Genomic DNA, 21580 nt, shown 5'->3' with positions numbered 1-21580 from the left:
CTGAAAGCATAAGTAACAAATAGGAGAGTCACCAACCATCTCATGGTACTCCAGGGGTGGGTGGAGCAACCGAGTTGCTTATTTTGCAGCTCTCTCAGACTGCTGTTACCAGTGCCGGTGTTCTTACTGTCTTTGGTCTTTGAGCATTTCTTCTTTTTACGGTGCTGCTTCTTGGGTCAGGATTCGAAGGGTGCCGCTTGTAATCCAGAAGCGGAGTGGATGCTGGAGGCCTGTTCCTCCGGACCTGAGCTGCAGAACCTGGAGTGTTATTGACAACACAGCCAAAGGGGAACTTGAGTTGAATAAATGCCACAGCTGTTGTTTCTGATCTCTAACAGAATGTTAACAACAACAACAGAAAGAGAGTGAGCTGTGAATGCTCAGGGCAGTGCTAACAATAGCTTGCCTGTCCTGCACAAAGTGGTTCACTATGATCTTAACATGAAGCAGAAAAAAATTATTTGCAGTATTTTTACATAACAGCTCACTCTAAGCTCTTTTCATTCATAGTAATGAAGGTATCAGCATTTATTTCTCCAGCAGGAAATAGATCAGGGAAGCAAAAAAAATTGTGCCCAATTACATGCACCTATTTTCCCCACAACTCTGATTTCTGTGGTCCTGTTAAAAGCCAACATCAAAAGATGTGCGAGTGGAGGGGTTAATAATGTGCTCCTGGTGACACAGTGCCCTGGTGAATTCCAGTCTTTGTCCTTTTAGGATTCTCAAAAGGAGAGACGCAGGCACTCAACACCACCCTTCAGCCTGCTGAACAAAATGCTGTGGTTGGCATCACCCCTAACGCGATCTAACCCTGGTTGGTATCTGTGTAGGGCGTGGTGTTGCCATACCGCATCTAAACCATCGCTTAGCCTTGCCAGTAACTGCAGGTGAGAAGTGAGGGTGTTTTGCTGCGTAGCTGTAACCCTGTACTTTCTGGGAAGGTGTTCCTCTTCCTCAGCTATGATGCAAAATGTTCCGGACTGTATAGGTTAGCTCTTTTTGGTGTTATTCCAGGACGTCTGTCCAAGCCACTTGGCCTCCCGTGAAGCACCAGGAGAGCAGACACATCTCCCAGAGCTACCCACAGGCAGACCGCAGGCAGTGTCTGCAGCCTGGAGCAGGGGGCTTGAGAGAAGTGACTACACAAGCACCACAGGAAGCCAGGGAGAAGCGCAGCAGCTGTTTTACACTGCACAGACAGGCCACTGCTCAGCACAGCTGAGAGGGAAGAAGAGGAAGATGTGAAGATGGAGGAGGAGCACAGGAAGAGCTAGAGGATGTGGCTTAGGTTGCTCAGATCGGGGGGGCTGGAACTAAGTGATCTTTAAGGTCCCTTCCAACCCAAACTATTCTATGATTCTCTGATTCTATTCTTATAAACCAGCTGACAGCCTAGTCTACGCAGGTAATTCCTGGAGGTGACGTGACTTGTTTCAAAAACAGCTTTGCCTTTACAGTCAAAAAAGGGTTACTGCAAATGCTGTAGGTCTGAAGTCAGGTTAGTGTTACTCAGACTAGTACAAAAGACAGATTTTTACATGATGTAGGTCTGGATTGCCTTATGAGGAGTACTAGTATTAATGCATCAAAAATTACAGCTATTTAATCTTGATATCACCTGGAAAATGACTTCTTACACTGCTTGTACTATGGGACAACAGATCTGCAGTATTCCTCCTACCTTTTTGAAGGGGGAAAAAAAACACCTCACAACATTCATCTACAGATGAATAGAAAAAAGGTAGCTAGACTATATTGCAGAGGTTCAGACTAAGTGTCTATAGCTTGATGGAAGTCCTCTGTTTACAACAGAGAGCTCCAACCTCCTCAGACAATTTCTCCAGCTCTGCATCTTGTTTAACAATGGTAACTTACTGCAGGGAAAAAAAATCTCCATTCTCACCTGCTTTCCTTGTGCTCAGTAGCATCAGACTTAGAATTTTTGCACAAAACTTTCCCCTGAACTTGATTGTTTTAGAGCCATAGAAACCACACAGATGTGTGCATTAATTAAAGATAACCTCCTTGTGCTTTATTTCTCCATGATTGGTTCATGTCTTGTCTTCAGCAGTGTGCTAACGAGCATTTCTCAGTTTCCTCTGGCAGGAATAACTAGCATCTTCCTGCAGAAGGAAACTGTAACTAAATCTGTGGTACTTTATATTCTTCGTGGCATAGAGCTGCACCTTGAAAGATTGTTGTTTATTTTTTCCTATTTATTTAATTTACTAGGAATTTAGGTATCACCCGTCATCTGCATGAGTTTCTCAGGCTGAAGCCCCAGTAGGATTTTGATACTACAGAGAAAAGCAGCAATTTCAGGCAGATAGGAGTAGAAATCCTTATTTGAGTGTTCTAAGCTACATGAATTATGTAAGCATCGTATTAAAAAAATATAAAAAAAATACCTAACAAGCAGCAGAGAAAGAAGACTTTTGTTAAAGCTTTAAGTTCCAGGTTAAGCTGTTTAAGGGCTAGGAAGTTCTCACCGCTGTTTTGAGCTCCTCTAAAGACACCTACGCTCATAGGCACGCAGCTCATCAAATTACCGGTGTACCAATTTGTTTCACTGGTCCACATGATTTGTGAAGACCAGAGGCACTAATGAAGCCTGATTTTCTACCACTTGGGATCCTTGGTTTCGTAATTGCCTACTCCTCTGAATGCAGACCCCTCATATTTCCCCTGATGTCCCTACAAAGCAAAAGATGACATAAGCAGTGGTTTAAAGCTATTAACTTGGGGCTCAATGTTTCCTGTACTGCTTGAGCAGCTAGCTGCAGTGAGGGAAGGAATCACTTCCCGAGACTGATTTAGGTCTTTCCCTTCCACCTAGGCACTTAAGTTATGGAGGAGGTCTTCTCTTTCCTACTTGGCTGAAGCTGCCTGGCGGTTCAAAGGTTAAGGAGGGATTCAGGGAGGTGGACACATAGCTCGTAAGACTTATTTCCCCAAGAAAACAGGTTGCAACACAATCTGTCTTTACCTGCAGTCACATTCCTCTGGGAAGCTTCCAGGCCATAAACTTGACACGGTAGTTCATCAACGTGCTGGAAGGTCTCCAGTTTGAAACTGCACTCTTGGGTTAACTGGCTTCCTATCTAAAAGGTGTAAGAGGATTAATGGCAGCAACAAAAATTCATAATCCAGCAACTCTGGCTCAAAGCAGGGGCCTAGATTTAGAGGAAAAAATGTTGATGCCCTGTGTGCGCTTGTGAATGAGAGACTATCACTTCTTGCTGGTTGTAATAATCTGTAATTACAGCTTTGCTAAGCATATCCATGATCCCTCTAAATGCAAAACACAACAGAAATAGGGCAAATTGACATTGTCATTATTGCTTAATTGGAATCTGCATTTCAGGCTTTGCAGGAGGAAAATAAAACCAGTACAGAGGACTTCTCTCACTGTTCTCTGTGTGTAACCCTACCTCCAGTTTCAGGGCAGAGGTATGAGAAAAAACAGGCAGCTTTTCCCTCACCTCTCCCACAGACTGCACAGTTTACCAGCCAAGTTTAAATACAGAGCTTGCTGGTGTTAATGATCACATGTGCTACCTGTGGCCGGGACTGCTGCATGGCAAAAGCCTCCCCACTGCAGTTGCCATTGCCCTCTCTGCTCTCCTCAAAGGCTGATCCAGCTGTTGCCAACTCTGCTCTCTTGAAGGGTTATTTTGCAAACACAGCAGGCAGAGCCCCAGCTCAGAGCCCCATCAAAGACAGAAAACACTGAAATCAGTGGCCTCGTGTCTGCACCCACTGCTTTGGCTGTGTAGCAGTCTCTCACTATCCTACGATTTTGCTGAGAGAACATGCCAGCAGCCTGGAAATTAATCCCAGCAGAATGGCATTTGTCATCCTCACTCTTTCTGGAAAACAAACAATCAATGCTTTCACCTTGGTGCTTCAGATGACTGAAGACAGAATATGCTTGCTTGGCTTACAAGAGAGGCATTCAGATACATTTACAAGGCGCTTTCTCTCTAGATCAAGAACACAAGGGCTAGGAGACTTCAGTGGTAGCAAAGCTGTCAGTTAGTAGATGGATTCATCTAGTTAAACTCTAATCAAGCAGTTTCCAAACAGTATTTTGTTCTACAGGCTACACGACAGAAGAAACACTGCACATTTCACAGCCAAGAGCCCACTCTACCAGCTGCGCTATCCACAGAGATTTACTTGGCCAAACCATTTTTAAATTGAAGTAGTTAAATCTCTAGAGTCCTTTTTACAGGGGGATGCTCTTAAAGTGGACCTGGTTACTCAGTTACACTAAATCCACGACTAGTAATGCAGTAACCAATTTAAAGTCAATACATTGGTTCGGTACAATGGCATCAGTTTAGTTAAAATTAATATCATTTCCATGGCCAGACGGAGTTAAAGCTGTCCCCTTCCCCCTATGTTAATTTGGCAGTTCAGAATCTGGGAAACACCAGTGTAATGTATGCAAAACAAAGAGGTAAGGGCAGAGGGTTTATGGCACGCACAGTAGATAAAGCAAAAGGACAGCAGTTTATCAGCTCTGCAGCACTGGCACAGAGGTAGGAAAGCCCCGCCTGGGAAATGTCACAGGGAAGTGCCAGGCACTCCAGACCCAGTGGCCCCAGCAGGGAGACAGATCCCCAGTGAAGCCCCCCTTGACCCTCACCCCATTTAGCCTGGTGACCCTCTTGTCACCAGGTGGTTGCAGCAGAGACGTGGGGCATACCACTGGGGGAAGCCCCTGCCGGGGACACAAGGCTGTTCTGTCGAGCACTGTGTGCTTGTTCCCACTGCACCAGCACCATGAACTCACACGGAGTTTATTTCTAAAATAAGGGGAATGATACTCACTCTGTAGGGCAAAGATACCGAAGCAAGCTCAACAGCTACCAGAAACACAAGATGCCACCCAAAGGTGGAGCGTGACCCCAAGCACCCAGCACATGGTGCCCAGCACAGTGCCACTTGCTGTGAGACCCTGGGCCACAGCACCAGGAGGGCTGCTGTGAAGCACCGTGAAACTCAGACACTTGAGAGGATACACTCAGATGTAGCTAGACGATGTTAAAACTGGAGATGCTGCTCCAGAAATGTTATCATTTCTGTTCTTTGAATGCATACTTAGAGTTTACCTCCTGCATTTCTTTTTTGACCCTTTTTTGTTGAAGTTGGCCTATTTTAGAAGACTTTTCAGCTCCCTTGGTCAGGCATTCCAGTCTCTGCTCTTTTTCTTCCATTTCTTCAAGCATCTTCTCCACATTTTCAGCTTTCATCGCACTGAGAATTTCTCTTTTCCTAGCTTCTTGTGTCATCTGATGTCCCATTTCCAACAGCATTTGTTTCTACAACACAAGATCATGAAAGTTTCAGACTTGGATTGCTTCCCCCAATTCTCATACCCACCTTTTAGATTTCTTTCTAAACCCTGGTGACCAGTCCTGAGATGTCATCCCCAGCTGAGCTGAATGAGAAGAGACCCCATACCACATGGCTTGGTGTTGAAGAGAATGAAATGTTGGTAAACAAATCTGCATTATCTTCAGATCTTATGAAAGGAACAGTCAGACCTAAACTCAAAATAAAATCTGGGTTGCAGGAAAGGGGAGCACATGGGAATCGTAAGGGGGAGTGGGAACAGAGTTTTGTATTTACAGCATTGCTTGTGTGAGAGAGAAGCCTCAAAACACCATTTGTGTGTAGAACTTGTTCAATTGCAAATAAACAAGAAGGCAGTTGTTTCCAATTTCCTCGTTCTGCTGTAATTTGCTTTCTGCAACCAGCCTCTGGTCTGCATGTGGGACTTGTCTTTAAAAGCAAAATATAAACAAGGAAAGAGAGGGGAAAAATGAGCACGGCATTTTCAAACATTGCTGTTTATACACTGTGTGTGGAGAAAGCCAGTTAAGTGTGGCTGCATTTTAGAATCTGTATCACAACTGAATGCAGTGGTATTACAAATCACACATATTGGGTCAAGCTGTCCTGTATAGCCAAGGGCTGTGGAATGGAGTCTGCAATTTGTAAACACCTTCATCACTATCTATACAAAGGAAAGAATTAGAAGCAAGAGAAAGAACCAGAAGCTGATGTCAGAAACTGAAGGAAAAAACAAAACCAATAACAAAAACAGCTACTAGAAAGATGGTAGATGCAGTGGGTCTTTTGGAAGTAAATTGGCAGCTTGTCTGTTCAGAAAACCAATTTATCATCCAAAGGCAACACCATACCAGCAAAAAAATCAGAACACAAAGTCAGAACTCAAAGCACTCAGGCCCCAAATATTTTTCACTGGGAAGCTCTATAAGCCATACTAAGACTGGAGGTTCATAGACTAACAAGCTCAGGATGGAACAATTAAGCATCAGATTTGACTTTTTAATATCACATGCCACAACATTTACATCAATTACTCTTGTACTGGAATGAGCAAGTTGGTTTAGCTAAGCCATCTTTCTCAGAAAGGCATCTGGTCTTGACTTAAGGATACTCAGACGTATTGTCATTTCCATGGTTAATCACATTTTGAAAATACTGTTTCTTATTTCCAATTTTCAGTTTGTCTGTCCTCCAATTTTAGGTACTGCCTCTTGTTACACCTTTCTCTAAGGACCCTTTAAGATCTGCTGTTCTCTCCCTACAAAATAACTGGAGACTATAATCAAGCCACTTTCCTTTTAGATAGGCACAATAGATTGGGTCCTTCTCTAGACTGTTTTCTGCAGCCTTCAAATCATTTTTTGTAATCCATTTCCACATCCTCTTTGTATTTTCTCATCTTTTTATAGCATACTCTGGAACCAGAGGCAGTATTGCAGCATGTTGTACGCAAACCCATTTTTAATGTATATGTGTTATTTTGCTGGTTACAAACTAAAAGACTGCAGCATCCATCCTTTCCTTCCACTGCATTCATTTGCCTGTTACAATCCCTGTCCTTTGTAGGGATGCTGTTATCCTGTTCTGTAGAAGCCTTTCTTTCTTCTCATTCTATATCTACTCATAAACCGCAATATTTCTTGGAGGGATAGTTAAGTTACCAAGCTCTCTGTACAACTCTGTACACCTGCTCTGCCCACACCATTATTCACTAAATGTGGCTCATCAAATTCACTAACATTCCTACTCAAATATGTCATCAGTAAACTTTTTAATCTATAATTTTGCATTTATTTCCAAGCCACTGATCAAAATGTTGAATACCGGTAATTCTGCTACCAGTTCCTGTAGAAATCCATCAGAAACCATCTTCATTTAATAAAAATAACACATTTTTAAGATGTCAAAAAATCTAGTTCTTAATCCATGTAGCATTTTTATTGATATTGCATAATGCTAAAATTTAAAACACAGAAGGTGTATGCTGCTAACCCACATGTTACAAGGTCTTTCCAAATATGTTTTACATCTCAAGCATTATGCTTATCTATCTAACTTGTAATCTTATCAGCAGAATGAAATGAGGTTGGTTTGACAAGGCTTATTTTCCATAGTCATGTTACTTGGCATTAATTATGTTGCAAGTGAAGGGTACACTTTTCAGTTTGTCTTTGAGGAACGAGCCATTTCAGCACATGTAGCCATGTGTAGAAGGGAGCTCGCTGGGGCAGTGATATATCCATGAAGCTATTAGGATGGCAAAAAACGTGAAATGATTTTGTTGTGGGTTTAATGACAACATGTCTAAATGTTTCCTTGAAATTTAATGATTGGGTAGAAGATTAATAAACTCAAGATCTGTAACTTTTTTTTTTTTTTTTGCCTGTGGAATAAAATATCAAATGTCTTTTTTCTTCTGCAAAAACATAGATCAGGCAATGTTGATCACATATATGAATATAGTGCCTGCAGCTGTCATTTTGGCATGTGACTTAAACTTTATACAAGATGCTGCAGTTTTTCCCTAGTTCTCTCTACCTGAAGTTGTGAAAAAGCTCAAATGAACACACTATTTCAATGCTATAAAATACATATCTAGCTTCAGTAATTGTATCATGCAGTTGGTTTTGAATCCATTTCTCTCAAAGTAACAGTAGGCAAAATCCTCATTAAAGCAAGTGAGATGGAGAGGAGAATTCAGCTTGCTATACTGATGAACCTGGAGCTCTTTAACTTAGATACCTGTTTATGTAGCAGTTTCTTTAGCTTGTCGTTGTCTGCTTGAGATTTTACAAGAGCTTTCCTTATGGACGTGAGCTGACCCTCAAATGAAGTCACCTCTTGTTCTGCCATCATCTTAGCATTCAGACACTCTTTTTTGTTTTGAATAGCTTCCTGTAAATAAAGTAAATAACAGGAACAGTTATGAGAGCAGTGATTTTCTCTCTTCCATATAACAGTAGGTTTCTTGAAAGGTAATCTCTAAGAGATTTTTAGTAGAGCAGGATTGAATTGTTAACATTTTCTTCTAACTGAGGCTGGATTATTTTAAGGCAAAATGGGGAACAGAATGGACAGGAGAGGTTCATTAAAGCGGAAAATCTGCATATTTTTTTCTTGCTTTGACCAGAGTTACAGGCATAATTACTCCAGCTGGAGATGACAGTATTTTTTAACTAAAATAATAACAATCTTTCATGTGGGTACTACTGCACCTCTTTAATTACATCCACATCAACAATTCAAGCTCTTTTGTGTAAACAAGCTCAGAATAAAACTTCATCTTGTTTGTGCATTAGAAAGAGCTGTCCATCTACTAATCTGTTTATTCCTTCATTATCTGTAAAGGAAAAATATGTGTGATGTAGCTTGTTTTCCTTCTGGGTAGGGTCTTTTTGTTTGTTTTAAACACAAATGTAAAGGTATATGTATATACATGATACTATGTCAGGCACAGATTTAACAGCTCTTTCTCCTTTCCCATTATAAGCAAGGTCCAGGATCCTCTGCACTTGGAGTGGAGGACAGTGAAATACCAGTTCTTAGATATGCTGGGTCATTGCAGAATCAGACACAAGAAAATTCTGTCTCAGCAAGATGAGCTAGTTTATCATTTAAAAAAGCCAAATTTTCCCATTTATTTTTCTTTCAGACTTTTTTTTTAAATACTGTGAAGATAATTCTTATTTCGTATTTAAATCTACAAGTTTTCAATAATTCAATCCATCTTTGGCTGATCTACACCTAATATAAATTAATAAATTAATAAAATATTATACCAATTTACCATCTCTGTGATATAATTGAACTGAATGCATGCATATTCAGTTTTATTTGGCTTCAAAATTAACAAGTACAGAAAAAACATTTTGGTTTCACTCTTTTTAAGTTAACAAATATGATCCACTCTGCCTTCCCTTCGCTTGACATGTGCAGCTAATTAACCTATGTAACAATCAATAACCTGTTTGTTCCATTCTAATCAGCCTCATTTAAAGCAGTGAGGCACTTTTCTTTCCATCCATCTTCACTTTAGTTTAATTTAGTCATTTTTGTGCTTCATCTTGTATTTCTGTAATTAAATTTATAAACCTCATGCTGTGTTCTGCTTTGTTTAAGCAGATACCAATTTCAAAACAAAACAAAACAAAAAACAACCTCAGCCATCTCCTAAGCAAACCGTCTAGTTCATTTTCACTTCATATCTGCCTGTCTTCTTTTTCATATGGTTTGGTCAGTTGTGAAATAGTTTATTTTGGTAAAATATTATAGTTACTCTTCTAAGTCAACAACAGAATTAGCAGGCTGCTCATACTTCCTAGGCTCTTGCTTCAAGCAAGCATCAGAGATTTGTTTCATGCCCTTCACAGCTGAAGACCACCCTTAAACCTCCTACTTAGAGGGGAAAAAGTTTTATATCTAAAACCTGCAGTTACCTTGAAAGCCTATAAACTCACTGAATAATGAGTCTGACCAATCTGACCATTAGTTTAGCAGAAAATTAGACACTAAAAACAGATGAAATGGTAGGGAAATATAACCTTCTCAGCATCTCTCAGTTTTGCAGAGAGCCGTGCCTTCTGAGTGGTTTGCTTCCAATGGTTCAGAGCCTTCAGCTTGCACACCAGCTTGCTTAGCCTGATATTTTCATCCTGCAAGAGCTGCAGCTGTTCCTGCTAAAGAAGACATCCGTAAAAGTAGACACCCACAAAGATTACTTTCCCCAAGATATATATGTGGTTTTGAAGTAAATACAATTGAGAAAGCAGGCAACTATTTGTATTTCATTCTAATTTTCAAATGTTCAAACTTTGAACCAGTGCAGCCTTTGCCAATAAACTTTATTACTGTGTCTCCAGGGAAACAGGAAATGTGAACATTGTCCAGGAACTGGGGAAAAAAATGGAAGAAATCTAATCCAAAATAGCAAGCAGGTAAGCCCCTCAGAAATGAAGCACGGTTAATGGTGATAAACACTCTAATTATGCCAGATGGAGATTCTGGTTCATACACTATTAGTAGCCTGGTTCACCCTAATTACAATGTCCTTATTAAGAACAAAATTAGTGGATTCATAAGAAGTACAGTCATCAGGTTTTCTTTTTCTTTGTTCAGAATAGCAACTTCTTCCTGGAAAATGTTCTTAAGGCAGAGGAAAGCAGTTTCTTTACACAAAAGTTATAGAAAAAAGGGTTGCAGAGGACCTCTGGAGGTCCTGGCCCCAGGACATCTGGTCAAACCTCCTGCTCAAAGCAGGACTGCTGACAACACTAAGCCGTGCCCACTATGGTCTTGTCTAACCAAGTCTTGAACAACTCCAGAAGTGGAGCTCCCACAGTTTCCCCATGCAACTTGTCCTGCTGCTACACCACCCTCTTAATAAAGTGTTCCCTATGTCTGGCAGGAACCTCCCTTACCACAACTGGTGCCTGCAGCCCCTTGTTTACCATCTGCTGCTACCAAGAAGAGTTCAGCTCTGGTTTTGATTCCTGTAGTTGAAGGCTGCTGTTAGATCACCTCTTGAACTCCCTTCTGCCTGACTGAACCAGATCAGCTCCCTCAACTTCTCCTTGTAGGCAATGTACTCCACAGCAGGCCAGTGGCCATTTTGGCAGCCACCCGCTAGACTCTGCATTTTCTCAAGCACCCCTCTCATACCAGCAGGCCCCTCTACAGGGCTCTGTGCCAGGTGCCACCTCATCAGTGCTGAGTAGAATAACAACACTCATCTGTCTTATGGCCATTCTTAACGTAACCTCATATGCAGTTTGCCATTTCTGCACACTGTTGGCTCGTATTCTGCTTGCCACTGTAGCCGCCAGGTCCTTCTCAGCAGAGCTTCCATGCAGCCAGGTGGCTCCCAGCTTGTACCAATGCATGAGGCTGTGCATCCCCTTTGTAGTTCTCCTTAATGACCTTCACAAGGCTTTTGTAAATCAAGTCCTCAAGTTTTCAAAGTGTCCCTGCACTGAAAGGTGTCCCTGCACTGCCCTTTACTATCAGGCACAGCATTGCCAGCTTGTTGAGGGAAGGGATTGTCCCAGTCTATTTTGCACTGCTGTGGCCTCACCTCGAGTACTGTGTAGTTTGGGGTGTCATGATATAAGAAGGACATAAAATTACTAGTGTCCAAAGGAGGACTACAAAGATGGTGAAGGGTCTGGAGGGCAAGACGTTTGAGCAGCTGAGGTCCCTTGGTTTGCTCAGCCCAGAGCAGAGCAGGCCAAGGGGAGGCCTCATGGCGGCCTGCAGCTCCCTCACGAGGGGAGCGGAGGGGCAGGCGCTGAGCTCTGCTCTCTGGGGACAGCGACAGGACCCGAGGGAACGGCATGGAGCTGGGACAGGGGAGGGTCAGGCTGGGGGTTAGGGAAAGGTTCTGCACCCAGAGGGTGGTTGGGCACTGGGACAGGCTCCCCAGGGCACTGGTCACAGCACCGAGCCTGCTGGAGTTCAAGAAGCATTTGGACAAGGCTCTCAGACACATGGTCTGGTTTTTGGGTGGTCCTGTATGGAGCCAGGAGTGGGACTCGATGATCTTTGTGGGTCCCTTCCAACTCAGGATATTCTATGATCTAGTGTCAACTCACCTTCTTATCCCATGTGCCCCATATTAGTTTTATCTGAACTTTGGCCTTCCTAATTTCATCACTACAGGTCTGAACTCTGTGATTCTGCCTTTGTGGCCTGTCCATGTTTCCTCTACTTGCAATATCTCTTTTTGCATTTTAGTCATTTAAGAAAATCCTTGCTAAGTCAAGTAAGGCCAAGTTTCTGATAAACTCCCTGGTCTTCTTGTATAACAGGGCAGTTGGTTTTGAAATCTAAGTTTTCTTAAAAAATATACTGGCTTTCTTGAGCACCTTTTCCCCTCTTGGCAGTTTCCACAGAGGTTCTGCCTAGCAATTCCCTAAATAAGTCTGCTCTCCAGAAGTCTCAAGTCCCAGTGCTGCAGCATAATTTTGCAACCTTCCTCCTGGTCCTGAAATCTTTTCTGTCACTGCAGCGTCAGATGACATCTGTGATGATACCACAAGATTTTCCCTGTTTGTGAGCAGCAGAAATAGGGATTTACCCTGGCTGGCTCTCTAGCATTTGCATTTAGGATATTATTACTAATGCTGTCTAGGAACTGCCTGTGCTTTCACAATGCTTTGTTCTGCTTCCAGTAGATTTCCAGAGGGATAAAACCTCCATGAAAACCAAGCCCTCTAGTCAAGAATGCTTTTCTTAGCACCCGGTAGACAGCCCATCCAATTTATCCTCTTGATCAGGTAGTTTGCAGGAGGTTCCCACCACAGTCATTAATCATCACCAATGTTCCTCCCTCCTCTGACCTTGACTCATAGGCTTTCAGGAGTACATCTCCACACTCACACAACAGCTCTGTCCAGAGAATGAACTCCATACACTGAGTCCAATTCTTGCTCCTCTTCCCTGCTGGCCCTTCTTAAAACACCCTGTAAGCACCCAGGACCATGCTCCATCTGTGTGCACCAGCCCAACAAGTTTCCATGACCCTGCCCACACCGTAGCCATTGGACTGCATGTGAGCTCTCCGCTCTCCTTGTTCTCTGCCTCTGCACACTGTCCTTTCCAAGTGGGAATGTGGACATTTCCCTGCAGCCTTCTCAAGCATGGAACTCTTCCATTTCCACTAGTTCCTCGTTTACTTCTGGGCATTCCTATCCCCCAGCTTCACTGGGAGGGTCGAAAGCCCTTCTCACTACAGTGGTATTACATTTATATCCTGTTTTACAAACTTCTCTGCTTGAAAGATCTGGAGGCATATTTGCTTCAGACAGAAGTATTTAGCCATTATCCATTTGATCTCATTTGTATTCACTGACTGACTATCATAGTTTCAGTACAAATTGAACTTTACCAAGGAGAGATGTGTTTGACTATAAAAGGGATTGATTTGGAAATTGTAGCCTCAAAATTACTTCCCAGGCTTTAGTTTATAACTCCCAGAACATCAATTTGGGGGGCACTTTTTCAAAACAAAGTTGAATATATTCTTATTCTAAGTAACCCCAAATGGAAAAAAAGGATTCTGTCCCAACTTTTTTGTGTGAACAGCTTGCACAATAAGATAAAACACCTATCAACACATTTATCTGGGTCACTGCAACTTCATTTTCTGTTTCCTCCCTGCAAAATTGGGAAAATGACAACAGATGACAGCACAGTCTGACGTGATTGAATATGAGTTCACTTTTACACTTATTCAGATGGAAGTTTAACCTCTGATGTTCACCTACATAGGAACTCTGCTTTATCTGTCATGAGTGAAACTAACACCATACTTTCTAAGTTTAAAACCAAACTCAATTCAAATACATGCAGATATTCAGGATCTAAGGACTGGATCTGGCTGAAAATTTCTGTACTTGGAGAAGAAAGACACAGTCAAAGATGATTGATTCACGACAGCCTGACAAATGAGTAGCCATTAAGAGTCTAGTAATGGGCCACCTTTATGCTCTTCACCCAGCTGATGTCTAAGATAGAATGCAGTAACTTAAACCATCTTCAGCAAGCTTAACCTTGTGTTATTATCCTTGTGTCCATTTACTGACATACGTTTCCTTACTTTAGACAAGTATTCTTTCAAGTCACCGTTATTTTCAGAGGATCCAAACTTTTTCTTCAGATCAATCATATTGCCAACTCCTTCCCTTCTCACTTCACTGATGATTTCAAGCACTCGTTGCTCAATGCTAAGTCGATAGACATCCAACTTCCCCTGCAGTTACAAACAGAACCCACTGGAGATTAAATGTGCACATATGGGAAAAGCAACATTCAAAAGATTTCAGAAGTCACAACCAGATGGTCTTTCTTGATAATTATTTTCCTACAATCAATGTGTCAGGAAGACAGAGCAATATTCTTCTTACATCTGGACATTGCAAGGAGCAGAATTTCAATTGTGTCATTTATAGACAAATCATTGGCAATCCTGAGAGGTATGCATTTAATGGAAGCGGTGGCACCATGGTGATAAAATAGGCTTTCTGGTGAAAAATGGTCTCACCCTCAGGACTGAAAAAGGAATTTCAGTATTCCTCAAGTCACTCTTGTCCTGATCACAGACATTGATGGGCTTATGGATCATGAATAAAAACCCTGGGGATCTGCTACAGGCAGTTGTTTTACAGCAGTAGTTGCTAATAGTTGCCCTATTGCGACACATGGTCACAATCAGGTCAATTTTTATAGGCTAGACTGCGGTATCCTTATTTCTGTAAGTAATGACATATGATAGTGCACCACAGGAACCAGTGAACTACTTGAAAAACAAAGGCATTGTTAGAGTAAGCAATACTATTACACACTGGCCATAAAGTTTTCAAGAAAAATAATGTAGAATATTACAAACTGAAGTATTATATCCAAAAAGTTCCCTCCACAGTAACTAAAAAGAGCTTCTATCACTCTCTCTAATGTGGTACCTGTTCCACTGAGACTATGCCTCCTGTCTTGGAACAAGTACACAATTTTTCTACCAGACATTTTTACGGGATGCTTCTAAAATATACAGCAGGAGATAAATGATTCACCCACTCATCCACCTGGCACACTACAGCAATTTATTCCTTTGAGTGTTACACATACTGGCAAATTATCAGCAGCACAAAAAAGACCAATTAGGTACCCCGTCTTATTCTGTACCTACTTTTAGATGGACACAAGTCACAAATAGGTTCTGCACTAATGATTCGTATTCATCCCGTACTTCTTTCCTTATCTTCTCTTTGAGACTGAGATTTTCTTCCTCTAAGTCAGCGACCTGGGCTCTGAGAGCAGTTATTTCCATAATCATTCCATGACTCAGCCCCGCAATCTATCACAGCAAAGAAAGTGAATGAGCAAAGCTAGAGATGAGCAAACACCATAGCCTAGGAGTAAATGATTCAGAGCTCTGAATATGTAGCATGATACAGAATTAAGTATTAGAGTGACAATATCGTCCTATCTGAGTGGCTAGATGAAAAAAAAACACATTGAAATAACCCATAATCCATTAGGTACATCTCTGTTGGTTTTAGAAATATTTTTTCTTCTTGGAAACAGTAGGAAGAATTGTGGCAGTTCAAGACCAATCCTTGAAGGGGGGAAGATTCATATATAACCTTAAAAAGACTGTTTGTGGTAATCAGGAAAGAAAGATGTAGTGGGTATGAGAACTGACAGAAGAAAAAGAGAGTGCAGGAGGGAGGAACAGGATTAGAGATTAGAGAGCAGGATTTGGGAGCCTTATTTTGGGAGAAGATCTTGTGCACAGGTCTACTCTGCAGGTGAGCCTGGCCTTCTGTAGCATAATCTACCTTGCCTCCAGAGAGAAAGCCAGAATTGTGACCAGGCTTTGTTCAGTAAGCTGTGAGGTAATACATTTATCAGAGCACACGTGCTGTCTGCTGATAAGCTTGTACATACAGACCATTTAATATACGATAAAAACAATTATGCGTTCCATTTGTTGATATTTGACAATTAACATACTCTCAGAAAGGGCACGCAGGTTAGCACAAATAGGAAGGTGCATGGTAGAATTTAAAGAGATTTAAATGACATCATTTACATTTCACATAGGTGGGTCATTGCTAGGTGTAAGAATTTGGTCATTCTCATACCACTGAATAGCATTTAAAACTGGATGAGCACAATGGAGGAAAGCTAAAAAAGATTCTTAGTGTATTACATTATTAAGATAAGAAATAGGCATTGTAGGTACAGCCAACAGCACACTCTGCTTTTAAAGTTGCTTGGCACCTCTGCGTGCCAGGTCTAAGTAATAAATGCTAATAACTTCAGTTTCTCACTGAAATGTTCTTTTTTTTTTTTTTTGTCTTACAGAAAGCATTATCTAGAGATTTCTGAAAATGAATGTTGGGGAAAATACATGTATTCTAGCCCTACCGAAAAATTCTGTTGATCTTTATTCAGAGCAGAACTAGTTTTCATCTGCTTTGGATGCCTTTTTTTGTAAAATCAGCAAAAAGTCAGTCAAATGCAGAGTACATTGGGAAAAACAAACAAACAAAACCCACATGGTCTATGTATGTTCCCTAGAGACTTTTTAGGTTTTAAATTGTCTGCTATTCCATTATGACTGATCATGCCTGAACCTTTGTCATGGTTTCTATCACCTCTCCTGAGCAACTGAACTTGCTCTCTTCAGACTTGTAGTAGCCCCTATTAATTGCTGTAGGCTAATGAGAAGACAAGTGGAACTGGAAACAAGTCTCTTCTGAGGTTAAAGCGGAGCCCAGAGACAGTAGGCAGCTATTCAGGCTGGCCAGTCACAAGGGATAAGCTGTCTTGTACTTGAAAGACGAAGCAGATGAGACAGGGATTTGGTGGTGATGGGCTGGCAAAGGGGAGGGGAGGAGAGACTCCAGTGCACACAGACTCCTGGAAAGTCCTACCAGCTCTTCCCATATCTTTCCACCCAGCCCAAACCTCACACATGTTTCTCATCTTCCCTCTCACCCCAGCTTCCCAAAACATGCAGACAGTGAAATCAGGGAAGAAGAGAGGTTGCTGACAGGACACTGTACAGAAAAAAGATATGAGGGCAAAAACTGGAAAGAGCATAAGAAAGTTGGTCAAGAAACAGGTAAGAAGCACTGAGAAGAAAAACTGAAATCTTTCAAAAACTGAAAAACATGCAGGTATTCCAACGCTGGTGTGCAAACAACCCTGAAACTCAAGCAGTCTTCTCTGTACTGTAGGTTTCTGTGGAAGCTGACATGCCTCTAGCAGTGGCGTTTATGTTGATGGAGCCAAGCCTCCAACTCAGCTAATAGATTATACGGATATCACATGATACCACAAGATGGCATTTCTAATTTATTGGCTGGATTTACTTCTTCAGAAAATTCCACCCACACATACCCGCTATCCTAAAAAAAACACAGATGAAGTTGCAAAGTCAAGTCAACTTGAGGGGAGTTGTTTATGCAACCATCATGCAGCCTACCTGGCACCTACACTGCAGCATAGCCTACGTGCCTGACCCACTTCTGTTTCTATCTTGCTCAATGCATATGACTGAAGTGCTCTGGGAAAATGTGTAGGAAGAGAAGCCCATCAGTGGAAGGTTAAGTTAAAAGGTTACCAGTATATCATCCATTCTGAACACGAACCAGAGAACAGCAGGCTACTACTACCTTTGCCTCCAGGTTATCTTTATTTCACAATTCTTTCTGGCACTGAGCAAAGGAACAGCAGCCCCAGGGCCCCCCTACCTTTCTTCTCAGAGACTGTTACCATGTGTTTGTCCCAAATGGGACCGCTAAGCCCTACCAGTCAACAGGCCATCACCACCAACCTGCATCAGAGCCATATCGCCTTGGTTGCCACCTTCTTCCACCGCATGCAGCTCCTGAAGGAAAGCACAAAGGTGCACGGTGAATGTGCTCGTGTAGCCCAACTCCACCTCAGCAAATTCCCAGCCTGACAGCTTGGCTTTCATTTTTACTTAGCAAGTACCTCCCACCCAGAGAAACCTCTTTGCCCTGTTCTTGAAGAGTAGAATCAATGCTCTGAGCATACTTGTTCTTTTTGGTAAAGTAGATGATGCAGCTGCTGGAGAATATTTTCATAAAACATGGAGTAGGTCTCAAAGTTGCTGCGTTCTCTGGCCATGATGTCACAGCCCAGTACGGTAAGACACTGTTGTAAATGGCTTTTTTTAAAAGTAACCTAGGAAAAACAAAAAAGAAATCTTACAGCTTGCCTGAGTCACAAGCTGCTATATACAGCATATGTCAAAATGAAATATGGTCACCTTATTGTAAATTAAATGTTTCTGTGATATCAAAGTGATGCAAAAATTATTCAATGTAAATGTTTTTACCCAATCTACAGTTTCACTGATCTAGTGGTAAACAAATTTGTCAGGTTTTTGGCTGGTTCTAGCTGGAACTGTATAATGTATTTCTTTCTATCTGAAGCTAAAAGACAATTTTCAGTAGAGAAATGTTTTCACCAGCTCAGAAACTGCCTGAGCTGTTGGGCCCCAACATCCCTTCTCTCAAAAAAACCCCATGCATTGTGATTTTTAACCTGAAATGGTCATTTTGTCGTAAATATTTTCTTTAGATTTTACTGAAAAAAAAATAAAACTGCTTCCTAACATAATTCTGGACCCCTGATTTAGCACTGACTCAGGAAGAAGAATTTCCCCTGCTTAAAGCCTGCATAAAGCCCTGCAATCCTGCACTGCGGTTGGATATAAACCTGCAGCCCTAACTCATCCTCGCATTATTACAGTCCTGAGATCTGAAATAAAGCTGTCACAAGGCAGCAGGGCAATACACAAGCTTGCTGCCAATACTGCTATTACAAAACAACATAATCTGAATATGAGCTCAAAAGCTTAAGAAATGTGTTTCTCTTTTAGGTCAGTGATTGACAAGAGCTTTAATAAACAAAGCTGTAAACATGGCTTAATTGTCGCTTAGATAGAAATGCAGAATATGTACCTCTGTATCTGATTCTTGGTAGTTTTCCATGAGGCTTTGAACAAATGTTTCAACTATCTGTGGTCGTACAACTGAGAAATTTTCTTGCATTACCCTATGTTTCCAGAGCTCTGCAAGAATAGAGGGAGAAAAAGAAAAGAAAACAAAACAGACCATCAGTGGGTATCACTGTCACAAAATATTGATCCCTCAGTAATCCCTGGGATTTGACACTGGGCGTGCTGTACAGCTTAAGGTTTCTCAGCTTTCCTAAAACGTTTACAACAAAAAGTAAATGTCATTGCAAACAGATTGCAAAAGCTGTGTTGAGCCGCAATATCACATTTGTTCTGGTATCAAAGCCAAAATGCAATTTCATTATGGACCAGTTCCGTCAATAATGACCCGGCCCACAATTGTGTATAGGAGTTTTCTGTAAATACTGAGAAAAGAACATGGCTTTTGTGTGAAACTGAACATTTCTGTACAGTGATTATGGCTGCCTGCAACCTCAACCAGAGGCAGTTGGGCATATTTTTCGTCCCTTTTATGTCCACTTTTTCTTTTTGTACTCTATGTGCCTGTGAATACCCATGCTGTCTTTGTACAAAGCAAACATGTAACATGCTAAAAAGTCTGGCATTTAGATTGCATTGTTATGCCTAAAATATTAACACTCCATTACAGAGGAGGAGAGAAGTACTTTCTTATCAGTCTGTTTCAAGCTGCCTGCAGATTCCAGAATAATTAGAGTTCAGCGCTGTCTGCAACATTGTCTTTGCAATGATTATGGTTAAATGTTCATCGTATAATGAGAAAGTCAAATATTAGATTTAGGGAATCTGAATTTGACACCATTTTCAATCAGTGATACCCTCCCATGGTTCAGCCAGTCCCTGGCCTCCAAATGGGGATGTGGGGAGCTGAGATCAAACCTGCCTTCTTGTTCACACACAGGGCAGCTTTGCTTCTGTAAGCATCAGGGCTGCTTTTCAGCTCTGAGTCTGTGGCCCCCACGTGTTCCAGCAATGGTATTTTAGCTCTCCTTACCAGTGGGGAGGCTGCTCTCTTGTCTGGCTCTTTCAGATGTCACCAGAGTCATCTCCAGTTTAATCTTCTTCTGCACATCATGGATCATGTGGATTTCCAGGCTTTCCAGGAGCTTTCGAAGCTGGAATCACGTTTAATACTTAGCTTATACTAGATGTCTATATTGTTTATAAAACCACCTGCTAAATATCAAAAACTACCAGCCTAAACCAAAACAATTCTCCTCTTTCCATTCTTTTCTAAAATACAGTAGTTTCAGGTACAGTATCATGGTTAACATAATTTTGGGGTGACTGTAGGCCTCTCCCTGTGCCACACGTGCTTTGGACAGAGGTAGGCTCTCCTGCTACCATCAGCTGTCCTAAGACCCACACCTTGCTCCACGAAGTAGAGGTGCCACTGCAGACCATCCCCAGTCATCCACATCTGCCAAACGCCCCCTTCAACAGCCTCCACAGGTGCCCACCAGACTGTGATGCACCAATTAATGATCCTCCCCTTACCTGATAAACTTTCATTTCAATTTCTGATGCTCCTTTTGGGGGAAGTATACGCTGAGTGCTTGTAACAGGCCCTCCAAAGTCCTCCTCTGTGCCCACTTGTCTGGCTATGGCTTTCATGGCCGGGTGCAAGATGTCTGTGCTAGAATCACCAAGACATGGGTATTTCAGAAATTCTTTCTCAAAATTACTGTGTTTGCATTTACTGACTTTGGATCTTAGTTTCACTTTTCCTTCCCTTGGCCCTGTTCCTAGCCTGTGCAGAATATGTCTAAGGCACTGAATATGCCCACTGGGTTATTCCCACTCAAACTCCAAACAGGACAGGAGTCTCTTTTGCATGGATCCTGCCTTATTATATAGTTCAGTAATTTCTCCAGGTTTATAAAAACGCAAAGAGAAAACTGAGGGGAAGAAACAGGGCATCAGCCAGACAAAGCAGGGAGATCTGGTCACCAACAAGCAGATGTCCATCACTGTCAGTGAAGTAGACAAAGAAACTCCTTTCACCTCCTCTGCCTGCTCTCCTTCATTCCTGGTCACAGGTTTGCAAAGCGCTCCTGAGTGCTAAGTGCCAAGGCAGATGTGCCCTTTGCTCTGAGAGGCAGAGGAGCTATTAGCAAGGCACATATACCTTGTTACATTTTATTGCTTTAAACACGCTGCCTTTTACACCTTTGATGGCCTGACACAAAGGTTACCACAGTGCTCAGGGAGAAGGAAGAAGGAAACTCTCATCGATGCAAGGGGGAAAGGTGAGGGTGTGGAGAAGGGAAACATGGTGGGATTTTTCAAAACAGTCCTATCCTTGCCACATGGAGATCACCCCTGTTTGCAAACACAAAACTTTCTGTGGTGGATTCCACCCTGTCAGTCCAAAACACCTTGGCCCTGTAAGCAGAGGCCCAGCAAGCATTGCTTCCTCCATGCTCCCTTGCATGACAGCTTTGTCTTTCAGCACTTTCATGCACAGATTTCACCCTTACTTCACCTATCTTGCTCTTTTACATTCCTTTTTTGTGGTTTCTGGGGACAAGGCTTTTTAAAAGGCAGTGTTCCATTTTCTACTTCCAGAAGGGCCTCTCTCATGGAAATCTTCCAGTTTTCTATTCTTGACTGCTCCAAGTTGAGCCAAGTGAGGGGGTTAGGAAGAATTCTACTATTTTTCATCTATCAGGCTTCCAAAATTACCAT

General features: G+C 41.9%; 1 protein-coding gene across 7 annotated transcripts in view; it reads right to left on the bottom strand.

The window, feature by feature from the left end:
* The window catches only part of LOC310897824 (uncharacterized protein), a 92774-nt gene that overhangs the window by 4983 nt on the left and 66211 nt on the right, over positions 1-21580 (bottom strand). For 5 of the 7 annotated variants that reach the window (XM_083831847.1, XM_083831850.1, XM_083831853.1 and 2 more), the window contains 12 exons: positions 20390-20528; positions 19887-20007; positions 18858-18967; positions 17926-18075; positions 17702-17755; positions 15044-15211; positions 13958-14110; positions 9906-10040; positions 8107-8259; positions 5121-5330; positions 2990-3104; positions 128-258 (listed from right to left, as the gene is read on the bottom strand). In XM_083831847.1, coding sequence (XP_083687973.1) covers positions 128-258; positions 2990-3104; positions 5121-5330; positions 8107-8259; positions 9906-10040; positions 13958-14110; positions 15044-15211; positions 17702-17755; positions 17926-18075; positions 18858-18967; positions 19887-20007; positions 20390-20528 — 1639 coding nt within the window. The remainder of the gene's footprint in view (positions 1-127; positions 259-2989; positions 3105-5120; positions 5331-8106; positions 8260-9905; positions 10041-13957; positions 14111-15043; positions 15212-17701; positions 17756-17925; positions 18076-18857; positions 18968-19886; positions 20008-20389; positions 20529-21580) is intronic. The other 2 variants (XM_083831851.1, XM_083831852.1) reach the window with 2 other exon arrangements.

The sequence above is a fragment of the Anser anser genome (assembly GCF_964211835.1).
Source record: "Anser anser genome assembly, chromosome: 3".
NCBI classification, from domain to species: Eukaryota; Metazoa; Chordata; class Aves; order Anseriformes; family Anatidae; genus Anser; species Anser anser.
Note: the sequence above shows the minus strand (reverse complement) of the source record. Positions and strands in the feature narration are given on the sequence as shown.